We start from the raw sequence: 15,134 nt of genomic DNA on the forward strand, positions 1-15,134 counted from the left end.
TACAATTGAGTTTATAAATCTTACCCCTCTTTTCTTTTCCACCTACCCAAACAAATTGCTACTGGTAAGCAAACGTTGATCATCTCTCAACATCTTACATCATTCCATTCACGCTAATAAGTTGGTGAAACGTTTCATGCTATAAATATTATTATTATTTGAGTTTTTCTTCAGCCAAAACTCTTTTTATTATTATTTTATTTATATTTAATCATCTAAATTTAAATTTTAACAATAAAACACCTTCCGAACTAATCAATTAATAATAAATTTAAAGTGTCATTCGGTTAATTGTCACTATGGGCGGTATGTATACACTCGTACACATGACACTTTTATATTGGTATACACCTAATCAATTAGAAACAAATTTAAATTGTCATTCGGTTAATTTTTATATTTTTAAAATAATAATCTTAGATGTACCAATATAAATTTGACATATGTACAAAAGTGTGCACATAAGTTGTCTATATTGAGAATTAACTATATAAAAAAATAAATGGCATCTTAAATTTGCAAGCAGCTCAATCATTTTGAAAGTTTTACTTTGAAAATTTGAGTTTAAAAAATTAAGTGCAAGTGAAATGATAGTTAAGAGATTTTAACCGCAAAAAATTCTTATTATTTTTATTTAAAATATTAATTTAATTTAATTAATTAGTAAAATATTTTACAATTATTGAATGAGATTTTTACACCTCATGTCAAAATTGACACCTTTTTTACATTTTTATCCATACACGGTTTTTTAAACTTTTTTAACTTTTACATTTTTCAATTTTACTTTTCAAAAAGTTTAATAATTACAATTTTACCTTTTCCCTTCTTCCTTACACACATACACGCACGCCACCTCATAACTCCTTTCTTATTTTTTTTTTTTTGAAATTTTTCATTTATCCATTCTTACACTCCACCTCCTCCATATCTGCCCTATTCTTCTTCTCTTTTTTTTTTTTTTCTCTGTTTCTCTTTCCTCTGTTCTCCAGAGCTCACCATCTAAAAAAACCAAAATCCAACTCCACCTTAGTCACAAAAACACCTCTCTTTCCACGGAGCTATGGAGCTTACTCTATATCTCTCAAATTCGGTTCACCCCCACAAACCACCTCCTTCGTCATGGACACGGGTAGCAGTTTGGTCTGGCTCCCTTGTACCTCTCGGTATCTCTGTTCCAGGTGTAACTTTCCAAACATTGACCCATCAAAGATCCAAACTTTTATGCCCAAGCTTTCTTCTTCCTCCAAACTCATCGGCTGTCAAAATCCCAAATGCAAATGGGTACTAGCCTCCAAAAAAAAACTGAATCCTCTTCTCCATCAAAGGTAGTAGCAGTCTATTTATATATGAATCCTTTTAATTTATTTATGTCTTTAGAAGCTTCATTGTGCCGAAAAGGAAAAAAAAAAAATCTAATGTATTCTGTCATTCTTTTTGTATTTCTTTTATGTATTTTTATTGATGTTATTTTTGTGTTGTTATTGAGTTTTTTTTAGTTGTTTTTATATTCATCTATTGCTGTAGTTTTTTCTTTGTTGTTTTCTGGTTGTTGTATGGTTGATTATGATGTCACGGTCCCTGTTCCTAGAAAAAATGTATCGTCTTGAACTGATACAATTGTGTGCGCAGATAGTTGTTGCTTGGAAGTTGTTGCCGGGTTGTTTCCAGATTGCTGCAAATCTGCCTGTGCTGAGTTGTTGTCATCCCAATGCCCATTGCTCTGTACCAAAATTTGTAATGGTTCCGTATCCTGAAATAATGCAAATTATTTATTTGTTTCAATTTCAGAAGTTGCAAACAACTATTTCAATCTGGCAAAACAACTACTAAACAACTCTTTCTAACAACAACATTTGCAGATAACATTTTGATCTGGACGACTATTTTAATCTGTCAAATCAACTATTAAACAACTATTTTAAAGCATTCAGTAATTAATAAGAATAGATTCATCATTTCTCGTTTGCAGATCACAAACAACCATTATTTTACTGGAAAACAACTTATAAACAACTGTTTGCAGATTAAAACTCTATAGCATATAATTATATGCATTAATATTTGTTTTATGCAAACCGTTGTTGTTTTTTGTTCAAATTCACCAATATTTTATTATTATTTCAATTTATTCTAGTTTTCCTCAATTAATAACAAATTCTCATTTATGTAGAATAAAAGATTGGAAGATGTTCATGAAGAAATTGTATTACCTTCAATTATTTCTCTGATTCAATCATGGGTGAGTTTCAATTATTACAGATCTCCTTCTCTTCGATTCTTCTCCTCTGAACACGTTGGGCTTTTGACTGAATGTTGTTTTTGAGTTTTTTTTTTTTTTTGTACAACAATGGAGGTTGGATAATTTTTTATCCCTTTTTGTATTTGGATTTTCGGGATCTGAGTAGTTTTTCTTTGAGATCTATATTTTTTTAGATATGATTTTCCTAGTTTTGGAATGAAAATGGTTGAAAATGGTTGTTGGGGTTCTACAGCTGGGTCACGAAGAAGGAGGATCCCCTCTGTTTTTTTTTTGGCAGGTATTTTTGTAAATAACAACTTTTAGTTTCTATTTTTGTTTATTTTCTCTATGTAGGTCATAAATGTAAATTTTTTTCATTTTCAGTTTATTATAGAAAAAATCCCTTATTGAATGTTCCAAAGTTCCATCCTCTATAAAAATATTAAATATTTCTAAAAAAATAAAAAATATGAAAGTTAGAATTAATCCCTTAAATTCTAAGCTTAAAATAACACTATTTTGCTACTGAGATATATAGCACAATTTTTATACATTATATTATTATTAATGAAATAATTTATCTGTATGTTAATCATATATATATTTTTTTTAATAATTTTAGAACCTTAGCGTTTGAAAGTATATATATTAATAATATATATATATTTTATAATTTCAGAATGAATATTCAATATAAGAATATTTTTATTTAAGAAAATATATTTTTATTTAAAGAAATAAATTTCTATTTAAGGAAATAAATAAATAATTGATATTCTGATAAATGAATATTTTATATTCATTGAATCTTGACAAAATCAATTATGTAATATTCTATATATGGTCAGATTTCTATATTCATTACCTGATTTGATTTCCTAAATTAATTGTCAAAATATTCTGACAATTAATGTGGCGCAGATACTGATGGAGTATCTCACCTATAAATATAGGGTCTCGGTCCCCGAGCTTCTCACTCATTCTGTTCATAACAGCAAATTCCATCTAAAGAGAGTTGAGAAAGCGAGGAAGCCCGATTACCCACATCAATCGGTTTCTTTTGCAGATCAAGCTTATGTAAGATTGAAGCTCAAAATCAATGGCTGGAGGTATTTCGATCCTTATTCATATAGTGTATATGTTCATTTATTCCGCATTTTATACATACACATTTATGTTTCAGATTATACATATAAATGTCTAACATTCAATGGTTGTATTTTTATTGTAATCATATTACATATTTTTGACCTGTAATAGAAGGTTACGAATAGGTAAAAATTTTATTTTTAGAATTTATTAATTATAATTAACTATTTTTTAAGTTATTAAATAAATTTAACAAAATCTTTTTTAGCAATTAAAATTTATAAATAATTTTTTTATTTATATATAAATCCATTCTATAATTATTTGAACAGTTAAGTCATTTAATTATAATATTTACAATTTTTTTACAAAAATTAAACTTATTTTTATATAAATTAAAATTCTATGTTTATAGTAAATTTTTAAATAATTAATTTTTTTTTTAATAATTAGATGATGAGGCCTCAAGCAGCCTCAAGCTTATAATAAATTTTTAAATAATTATTTTTTTTATAGTAAAATGGCTCTTGAGCTATTTTCTAAAAAGGCATTTAGACATGAGTTTAATGGTTGTTGCCCTGAAGAGTTAGTGAAATTATCTTATGAGATTCTCAAAAAATGTCGAAGCTTAATTGCCACTTGCCATATAGCTGGTTTACTATCTAGAAAAAAGAAGGTCCAATCTGAATGGAAAAAAATTCTTAATGATATTGATTTTGAGTTCAAAACAAATCCTCTTGTAAGAATTTTTTAAATTCTCTCTCTCACCTATGTTGATTTGCCTTTCCACCTCAAATCTTGTTTATTGTATTTTAGAACTTTTCCGGAGCTATTCACTTGTGAAAGGAAGACTGTGTCAGCTATGGATTTCTGAGGGTTTTGTTCAAGTAAGGGAAAGAAAATCATTAAAGGAAGAAGCTGAAGGAAAATGAACGTAATCTTTCACATTTGTCGAATCCAACATTTTCTCTCTTCTTTCTCATCATAATCTATCATAGTTTCAAACCATCTGTCATTAAGTCCTTCTCTTCTTTCTCACCGTAATCTATTTTATTTTTCACTTTTAAAATATTTAAATAAAAAAAATTATATAATTAAGTGTAATTATTTTAAATTAAAATTATAATTAAGTATAATAAAATTTTAATAATTATAAAATTATATGTGTATAATTTTAAATCATAAAGAGTTTTGTTATAAAAATTTAAATAATTTAAGTGTAAAAAAAATAAGTTACTAAAAGATCCTTATTTAATAATAAATTGCAAAAAATTAATTAATAATTATACTTAATTTAATCTTAAAATATAATTAATCTTGATTAAATTTTTTAAAGAGAAATAAATTAACAGGTTAATATCAGGTTACAACTCATTTTTTATTTATTTTTATTTAATTTCAAATTAATCACAACCATTTAATAGTGATCCAATGGCTAAAAAAATATAACTATAATAATTACAATAAAAATGTAACCATCGAAACTTCCTTCATTCTTTTTTTTTATATATTTAGGTGTCGATTGGTAACACTTTTTTAATCAGTTTTCTGTTTTTAAAATTGAAAAGGTAAAAAAAAATTTCAAAAACATGCTCTATAAAACTGTTTTTACTTTTCAATTTTTTAATTGAGAATCAAAATTTTAAAAACAAAAAAAAATTACTTTCAATATTTTTTTAAACAGTTTTTTTTTTTCTTAATCAATATCTTGGACTTCGATCAGACCCGGACCCAAATCCTCCCACGGCCCTGGCGCTGAACCCGACATCTGACTTGAACCCAAATCTTACCCCAGACCTAGACCCGACGTAAATAAAATCAAAAATGAAAATGAAAATGAATTTTACAGAACACACTTTTATTTTCTGTTTTTAAAATTGAAAAACAAAAGTGGTTACAGAACGAATTTTTATTTTTCAAAAGCAAAATTTTTAAAAACAAAAATTTGACTTTTATTTTGTGATTAAAAAATTAAAAAACAAAAGTGTTACCAAACAACACCTTACGAGACATCTAATTATTCTCTACTTTTATATATAAAAGGAGTATGGATATACTTTTCAATTATTCCTTATTATAATAATATATTTAACTGATGATAGACTTTTCTGAAATTAACTTTTCCAACAAGTTCATCTAACTTTGAACAGACCGTTACACTTAGATGGATGTAAAAATTGAACTACATTTTGTAGAAAAAGTAATTTTCTGATATTTTTAATAAAATGAACTATACTTTGCATTTTCAACATTAATTTATATTTCCATTGAAGATGCTTTTTTAGATAGATGAGAGTTGCTAACACCACTCACTCATCATATTTCATATAAGCTAAAAAAAAATATATTTTAAAGAATATTACTAATTAATTATAGGGAGCCGGCACTATTGTGTCGAATATAAAAATATACAATTTATATATGTATATATATATATATATATAAATATGAAGGGATCGTTTTATAGTTCTTAAATTCATAGCCCCAGAACCTCATTTCCTCGCCTCTCATCTATAGCAAATACTATATTATTATAATTGTTATTACTATCATAGTAACTTACGCATCCAATAATGGGAAATCATTCTTCAGTCCATTTATCAGTATTATTCGTTTCACTTCTACTGGCTGTGGCTCTACTCTCCTTGTTTGTTCTTCCGGTATATTCAACTTCAAGAAGAGCTCTTCTTCATCATCAAACCACTGCAAAGAAAACGGGCTTTAGGGTGACGCTCCATCACGTCGATCATGGCAAGAACTTGACAAAGCTTGAACGTCTTCAGCGAGGAATCAAGCGTGGTAGCCACAGGTTGCAGAGGCTCAACGCCATGGTGTTGGCTGCCAACTCCGATTCTTCTTCTTCTTCTTCGGTGTTTGAATCCCCCATTCGAGCTGGGAACGGCGAGTTTTTAATGCAGCTATCCATAGGAACCCCGCCTAATGCTTATTCCGCCATAATGGACACCGGCAGTGACCTCATATGGACACAGTGCTTGCCATGCGAGACCTGTTTCGATCAACCCACTCCAATTTTCGACCCGAGAAACTCTTCTTCCTTCTCCAAGCTCTCGTGTTCCAGCCAGCTTTGCGAGGCCCTTCCCCAATCCACGTGCAGCGATAGCTGCGAGTATTTCTATGGCTACGGAGATTACTCTTCAACCCAAGGTGTTTTAGCATCAGAAACTTTTTCATTCGGCGATGGTGATGAAAAGGTTTCGGTCAATGGTATTGGGTTTGGATGTGGGGGAGACAACGAAGGAGACGGGTTCAGCCAAGGGTCTGGTCTCGTTGGACTCGGACGTGGGCCCTTGTCCCTTGTTTCCCAGCTGAAGGAGCCCAAATTCTCGTACTGTTTGACCGCCATGGACGACACTAAAACAAGCTCACTGTTGGTGGGGCCATTAGCGAGCGTGAACACCACGCATTCCGGCGCTAAAGTCACAACGCCTTTGATCGAAAACCCATCACAGCCATCTTTTTACTATCTTTCCCTTGAAGGGATTTCAGTAGGAGGATCTCTCTTACCCATTGAAAAAGACACTTTTGCCCTCAAAAAAGATGGTAGTGGAGGGCTAATCATAGACTCTGGGACAACCATTACGTATCTTGAGAAGAAAGCTTTTGATATTGTGAAGGAGGAATTCACTTCCCAGATAAACCTTCCTGTTGACAAATCTGGTTCGCAGGGTTTGGATCTTTGCTTTAACTTGCCCAAGTATTCTACTTCAGTGGAAGTTCCCAAGTTGTCGTTTCATTTTAAAAACGATGCCGTTTTGGAACTTCCGCCGGAAAACTACATTCTTAGTGACCGAACTTTAGGAGTTCTTTGCTTGGCTATGGGGTCCTCTAGTGGTATGTCCATCTTTGGCAATATTCAGCAGCAGAATTTTCTTGTCGTCCATGATCTTTCTGAGGGAACAATGTCGTTTGTTCCCACGCAGTGTAATCAATTGTGATCATAACTTTAATATTTGTGTACTATCGTATGTTTTGTCGTTTCGACCTTTTATTTTTATTCTTTTATTAATGAACTTAATTTGCAATACGCACCATCATATGGTATATAATATATATATATATATATCTATTCTATATAAAGTGTGCCTATATAACTAAAATTCTTGGTTTTTGAGAAATTTATGGGTGACTTTTAATTTTTATTTAATAAAATAATAAAATAATAATAAAATAAATCCCATTAATATTTGAACTGATATTTGGGTGATTTTTAATTTTTATTTAATAAAATAATAAAATATTATTTATATATAATAAAATAATAATAAAACAAATTCCATTAATATTTGAACTGATATTTGATGCTAAATATTAGAGAATCGCAACACAATAAACAAATTTCATTAATATTTGAACTGATATTTGATGCTAAATATTAGAGAATCACAACACATTTAAAAAAAAACAACCCGGGATTTGATACTCTGAGACTCTCAATTAAAAAAAAAAAGAATATGCTCATCAAATTTGTATTTATTTTTAAACATGGTGAAAAAATGAATTATCTTTCATATTATTCAACAGAGTAAAACAAGTTTTATATTGGTTTACTATTCAACAACCTTGTCAAGAATTCCATTAATATTTGAACTGATATTTGATGCTAAATATTCGAGAATCACAACACATTTAAAAAAAAAACAACCCGGGATTTGATACTCTGAGACTCTCAATTAAAAAAAAAAAAGGAATATGCTCATCAAATTTGTATTTATTTTTAAACATGGTGAAAAAATGAATTATCTTTCATATTATTCAACAGAGTAAAACAAGTTTTATATTGGTTTACTATTCAACAACCTTGTCAAGAATTCTTGTAAGTTGTAACCACAAAATTGCCAGGTCAAACCAACACTTTTATTGCAATATTCACAGACTAACTACAAAATTATTTCATAGCATTTATAGAATCGCACACCCCCAATCATCTTTAATATGGACGTATCAGAAGCCAGATCATTAACCTAAATTGGTTAGTTCTATTATGTTTTGGAACAAATCGTCTATAATATAAAAAACCCATCATACTTGTATCTTGAAACATTCTTCAGGAACTAAGATTTTAAAACACAATTGTTACCTCCTTAAGGTCAACCCACTCCCAAGTCTCATTTGTTGTATTTATATCATAGACCAAAGCATGTCGGCCTTGTAAATAATAAGAAAATCAAACGTGGTTTAAATCTCAAGGCAATAGAGCCTTTTCCGTTAAATCTCAAAGATACATAAATATACAAGATAAAAAAGCCAATCTAAGAAGTGGGTGCCACGTTAAAGCTAAGGAAACATTAAGCAACTGTTAGGCTTGTTTTACAATTTATGGTGTTTTAAAAGAACATATCGAAACAGACACACATAAAAAAACCTCCATATCATTTAATTTTTTTTAAGGTAGTGTTCAACTAGGAGATCTAACGAGTTTCGCCCCTTCGCTAATGGCTTCTAAGAGTTCAAATTCCAGTATTGTATAAATTTTCAATTTGTTCTATTTCTTATATTAAATGAAATTTTGCTACTTTTTTTTTTAATTTACAACTTTATTGTTTATATATTATTAGGGACATTCATGGAAATTAAGGTTTCTTTGAAATATACAATTAATGAGCATTACTTTTTGATCATAGTGTGTTTTCCATGGCTGAAAACCTCAATAATCTCTATCATTTGATATCAAATAAAATAAAATTATCATGATGTATACATTATGGTTATTTAATGAGTAATTAGTGTGTTGAAATTGTCAAGCTGATATTTAGAATTGTTTATAATTGAATTGTTTCTTTGTCAAAATTAATATTAAGTATATTTATATGTTTATAAGTTTATCTATTTTCTCTTAGATCAATTATGCTCATATAGCAATAGAATCATACTATATAGACATGTTATTTTCATTTTGTAATTTAGATCTTCTTAGTCATTATTTAGTTCACTTAAACCTTTTCCGATTATGCTAACTGAAGTTTTGTTTCTTTTAGGTACTTCATTACAAAGATTTGTATTACATGTATTGTTTATTTTTGACTATGAGGAGGTGGATTTCTTTATTGGGAAACATATAGCGTGACAAATTATTGTTCATATATTTAATAATTCTTTTTGATTAATGAGATTCATATATATAAATGTGTATATTGAATTCTTTATTCAAATAATTATTTTTGATTTTTACGTGATTATTTATTGTTCTTTATTCAAATAATCTCACCTAATAACTAATAATGTTTTTTCTTTAATTTTTTATTGTATCACTTTTAAATAACATAAAAAAAACTAGCATAAAATTTAGTATACGTGCCTCGCACGTAGTTTTTGCTAGTATATTTATATATATATATATATGTGTGTGAGCAACGCAATATGTATATGACAAATAATGAACAAAATTGCAAATGGTATGATTTTTTTAGTTTCTATTCATGTTTTGTTATATATTCCTCTCACAAATCGCAATACAACAACCCATCAATATGAACATTTTTTTACCAACAAAACATTAGCATTGTCAAGGTGTTTTTTGAGGTAATTGTCAAGGTGTTAAGCCCACAAGAAATGACCTTTGGTTATTGCTGTATTTTCTTTTTCTTTTTTTTTTTAATAAATTACATATTGTTGCTGTATTTTAATATCTGATCTTATACTAATCATTAAAGTGTGTCTCTAATTTAATATCCTCTAAATTTTCGAGGGTAGTTTTGTACCATGTGGATCGCTTTGAGATTTTCGCCGCCCATGGCTTGGCAGAATGTACTTTACGGTTAGACGATAAACTATCCTTGTTTGAGAAGGTTCAAGCGCCAGTGGCGAACGTCCTCGTGTAAATTGATGAGTGATTCTAATCACTTTGAGAAAAAATAAAATAAAATAAAACATGGATCTTCGATAGGATTATAGGGTGCTTGATCACAATATTATTTTTCTTATTTCATTTTATTATAACAAATTAACAATTGGACAAAAAAAAAATCAATCCGTATGTATTTTTGCAAAAGTATTATATATGGAATATAAAGCGTTGCGTGTAACAAAATGTCCCATCATGAATTCTTACCTTTAAGAGAAAATGCTATTTATCAGGGGGTTTGTTCAACTTCCTAACCACTTAGATCTGAGTTTATAATAATTATTACGTGAAGACGAAGATTAACTCTAGATCTTTCGTATTCATGGTTGGTTACGAGGGCAAAACAAACATCTATCTATATATTGAGTATTGCGCTATTTGGCACAAGTGATGTCCTACACTTTTTATCGGTGGTATTTTACAATTGATTAGTGATATTTTTTAAAAGCTATTTTCTTAAGTTATATGTGATTTGATATTTAATTACACCAAATCACGAGAAAAGTGTACTATAAAAAATTTTATTTTTAATCTCAACAAAATTTGTAACTAAAAGTAAAAAAATTAATTATGACTAATTATAAATAATCATTCGTATAATATTGTAACTAAAAAAATTGTGGCTAAAAATATTAGCCCTATAATTACAATTTGGTGTCGCTAAATGTATTTTTAGGCATAATATTTATTGTGACTAAAATTAAATTAGTGATAACTTGTATCCAAATTTTATATTTTAATCACAAATAATTTTTTATTGTGACTAAAAGTCATATTTAGTTACAAAAAAATATGTTGTAACTAAAAGATTACCACACTAAAAATAGTTTTTTTTTTTTTTTTTTTTTTTTTTTTTGTAGTGGTGATAGACACCAATGGTGCCTTTAGCAATTCTCATATATATATATATATATATATATATATATATATGGAACACTTCTTAATGGGTACTAAAAAAATTTAATAAGGTAATAATCTAATAACTTTTTTATGGCAAGTTTCTAAAAATTATTTTTTTTAAAAAAAATTATATTTATTTTTTATAAAATTGGAAATAATAATTACAACTAATAATTTGAAAAAAAAAATATAAATTATTTTTAAAAATTAATTAAAATTACTACTTTATTATTTTATGAAATTATGAGTTTATTAATAATTTATTATTGTAAAACTAAAAATCATTTACATGTATATTAATGTGTTTTTTTTATTAGAAGAATAGGAACTTGATTGTGGAATCCAATTGTCTTAATATTATTCATATTCTTAAAAATAAAACGCTACAATACTTCTTAGTTCTTACTTAGGCTATCATTGTTAAAAAAATATTATTACCATTCAATGATTTTTTTGATATTACCATGAATCATTCTCCTAGAATAACTAATGAGGTGTTGTTCATTATTTATATTTTTAGGATTGGAAGATGATAATCTTGTCTAGGGGTCAAATATAATTTTTTGTGCTGAAATTCTTGTGTTGGCAATTGTCATTATTCAATAATGTTTATGACACTTTTTTCTTCCTTCATTTTTTTTGTTAAAATTTTCTTCATTGGTTTTGTTCTTATAGATTTGGTAAGCTCAAGTATTTAAAAATAAAAATAAAAATATATAAATAATTGTTAATTATTATAAAATTAAAGATTTTAGGTTTAAAAAAAAATCTTATACATTTTATGTGTATTACATTTTAAAGCTTAAAATTTTTATTTTTTTTTATTTTCAGTAATGCAATTTAGAATTCTAGTATGAAGAAATTTTATAAAAAGATAAATATTCATTTTTTTTTCTTTTTAATCTTTAAAATGATTTTTATTAAAAAAAAAAAAAAGTTTGTTAATTTTTTTAGTATGTTTTATTTTTAAATAAAAATTCCATTTATAAATTTTTTATTTCTATTAATAGTTTTATCTATTTTAGGAATATAGAGAATAACAAAATAGGAAATATTAATTTTTTAATATTTAATTAATGATTATAAATATCAACCATTAGATATTTGATCTAATGGTTAAGAATAAAATACCCATACATGGGTAATACCCATTAAGAGCATATCCATATATATATATATATTTATATATATATATATATGGAATACTTTTCAATGAGTATTACTTATTGATGGATACTAAAGAAATTTAACTACAAATATTAATTTTAAAACTATTAAACAATTTAATTTTGATCCAATAAAAAATAATAAAATAGAAATTTAAATTTTTATGCTTAATTTAGCTTCTTACTCAAAGAAAATATCAAAAAATACATATTTTTTTACATTATATCAAATATCTATTCTATATAAAGAGTGTCTATATAACAGAATTCTTGGTTTATGAGAAATTCATGGGTGACTTTTTATTTATATTAAAAATAAAATAGTTTATTATTAAAAATAAAATAATTTATGAGAAATTCATGGGTCACTTCTTATTTATATAAAATAAAATAAAAATAAAATACACTCATTAAACCCAAAAAAAATAGGGTTCTAGATTTTCTTTAATTACCGTATTTCTAACCCAATTTGATTATTTATGCCTCTTTTATAAACCCTATTTGATTAAAGTTAAGATTATAAGATTAATTCAAATTATTGTCATATATTGATTAATGGGATTAATCAATATATGAACAATAATTTGAATTAATCTTATAATCTTAACTTTTTAATTCAACTAATAATTATTTGTCACGTAATTATTATGTCTTTTCCTTTTAATTTTCCTTTTGTTGATGATGCTAATTTATTCATATTTTGATTTCTACAATTTTTGTGTTCAGACCATTAAGGTAGTGTTCTACTTGGGGATCTAACGAGTTTCGCCCTTTCGTTAATGGCCTCTAAGAGTTCAAATTCCAATATTGTATAAATCTTCAATTTGTTCTATTTCTAATATTAACTGAAATTTTGCTACTTTTTTTTTAATTTATAATTTTATTGTTTATATCTTATTAGGGACATTCATGAAAATTTGGGTTTCTTTGAAATATACAATTAATGAGCATTACTTTTTGATCATAGTGTATTTTCCATGGCTGAAAACCTCAATAATCTCTATCATTTGATACCAAATAAAATAAAATTATCATGATGTGTACATTATGGTTATTTAATGAGTAATTAGTGTGTTGAAATTGTCAAGCTGATATTTAGAATTGTTTATAATTGACATGTTTCTTTGTCAACATTAACATTAAGTATATTTATATGTTTATAGGCTTATCTATTTTCTCTTAGATCAATCATGCTCATATAGAAAAAAAAATCATACTCATATAGACATGTTATTTTTCATTTTGTAATTTAGATCTTCTTAGTCATTATTTAGTTCACTTAAACCTTTTCCGATTATGGTAACTGAAGTTTTGTTTCTCTTAGGTACTCTATTACAAAGATCTGTATTACATGTATTATTTATTTTTGAGAGGTGGATTTCTTTATTAGAAAACATATAGCGTGACAAACTATTGTTCATATATTGAATAATTATTTTTTATTAATGGGATTCATATATATATATATAACTGTGTATATTGAATTCTTTATTCAAATAATTATTTTTGATTTTTACGTGATTATTTATTGTTCATATATCTAGAACCCTATTTGATTAAAGTTAAGATTATAAGATTAATTAATTTGTGATTTCTTCCTATACACATAATAATAATCTCACCTAATAAGTAATAATATTTTTTCTTTAATTTTTAATAGTATCACTTTCAAATAACATAGAAAAAAACTAGCATAAAATTTAGTATACGTGCCTCGCACGTAGCTTTTTCCTAGTATATATATAAGAAAAATATTTAATTTAAACTCAAACTTCTTTTATCATTTTTTACTGAAAATTTATTTTTATTATTTTTTTTTTCAGTTGATGGAACAACCTTAACCCATATAATGTAAAAATGAGACATTTTTCTAATTAAATAGAAATATTAATTATAAAAACTCAAAATTTTCTAATATTACCCATTCATGGGTAATACTGCATGATTAGATTATGGATTAGTAAAGGCAACTAGTGGTGTAATGACCGCATGATTAGATTATAGATTGCTAAGGCAATTAGGATTAATTCCTGATATTTAACAACTATGCATGATTAATTTTATTGTGAGTCAAATTTTTAGCAATGGTCATTAGAGTTATAAATTCTCGATTATGAAGATTTTATTAAACTCTACATGTATTATTTATGTCATATGCAAAATTTATAATTTTTATGATTTTTTTTGTTCGACAATGGAAAATACAATAGATGACCAATTTAATTAGAAGAGTTAGCTTAGAACCTTTTTATTTAATGGGAGTATCAATAAGTTGATATTTAAAATATTAGAGTAAGCAGGGTTATGGTTTTGGACTATTTTACTCCTAGGCCTCTAGGTGGTTTATGTGTGAAGCCAAGAGTAAATTTAGAATTTTGTTATTTGAAGTAATTGTGATTTTGGTAGATTATTCCACAAGTGAAAGCTAGTCACTATTTGTTTTTCCTCAGTTGTTTTCTGAGTTAGTTTTGAGTTGTATGATGCTTATTGGTTGTGTTTTAAGGTTTGGTTATATATTATTTAATAATATAATATGCAGATTAAAATGTGATAATATATTATTATGAGGATACTATATATTAAGTGTTTGGTAAATAAATTGTGCAATATATGATTTATTTAACCTATAAATTGTAACCTACGTCTTTGCATGTAGAGGAGTTACAAGGTTAATTACTTTTATAACTTCTTTTGGTTAATCACATTTTAGTGTAATAAAAGAGATGTTATACACAATTGATGATATGATTCAAAGTTATGAAATATAGTTATTACAAACTATATTAATACTCATTTATATGAGAGAAATGAGGTGTTGTGTATTTAAATTCTAAGTGTGATCACCTACACATTATAAAAGAAGGTCTTTGGTGCT

General features: G+C 26.7%; 2 protein-coding genes across 2 annotated transcripts; both read left to right on the top strand.

The window, feature by feature from the left end:
• Positions 1-1,191: 1,191 nt before the first annotated feature.
• On the top strand, positions 1,192-2,710 carry LOC133037266 (uncharacterized). The gene is made up of 3 exons (XM_061114200.1): positions 1,192-1,328; positions 1,633-1,737; positions 2,174-2,710. The coding sequence occupies exons 1-3, from the start codon at positions 1,275-1,277 to the stop codon at positions 2,324-2,326; spliced, it is 312 nt and encodes a 103-aa protein (XP_060970183.1). The 5' UTR covers positions 1,192-1,274; the 3' UTR covers positions 2,327-2,710.
• A 3,078-nt stretch (positions 2,711-5,788) lies between these two features.
• On the top strand, positions 5,789-7,386 carry LOC115715175 (aspartic proteinase nepenthesin-1). The gene has a single exon (XM_030644006.2). It carries the CDS (start codon positions 5,905-5,907, stop codon positions 7,285-7,287), a length of 1,383 nt encoding a protein of 460 aa, XP_030499866.2. The 5' UTR covers positions 5,789-5,904; the 3' UTR covers positions 7,288-7,386.
• The last annotated feature ends 7,748 nt before the right edge of the window (positions 7,387-15,134 follow it).

Source organism: Cannabis sativa, chromosome 4 (genome assembly GCF_029168945.1).
Source record: "Cannabis sativa cultivar Pink pepper isolate KNU-18-1 chromosome 4, ASM2916894v1, whole genome shotgun sequence".
NCBI lineage: Eukaryota > Viridiplantae > Streptophyta > Magnoliopsida > Rosales > Cannabaceae > Cannabis > Cannabis sativa.

What these genes read in the sequence shown, in the direction of transcription:
- LOC133037266 (XM_061114200.1), top strand. Translation starts at nt 1,275, where the DNA reads ATGCAAATGGGTACTAGCCTCCAAAAAAAAACTGAATCCTCTTCTCCA. An exon ending in AATCCTCTTCTCCATCAAAG is followed by an intron (nt 1,329 to 1,632) that starts GTAGTAGCAGTC and finishes TTGTGTGCGCAG; the next exon opens with ATAGTTGTTGCTTGGAAGTT. An exon ending in ATTGCTCTGTACCAAAATTT is followed by an intron (nt 1,738 to 2,173) that starts GTAATGGTTCCG and finishes TCATTTATGTAG; the next exon opens with AATAAAAGATTGGAAGATGT.
- LOC115715175 (XM_030644006.2), top strand. Translation starts at nt 5,905, where the DNA reads ATGGGAAATCATTCTTCAGTCCATTTATCAGTATTATTCGTTTCACTT.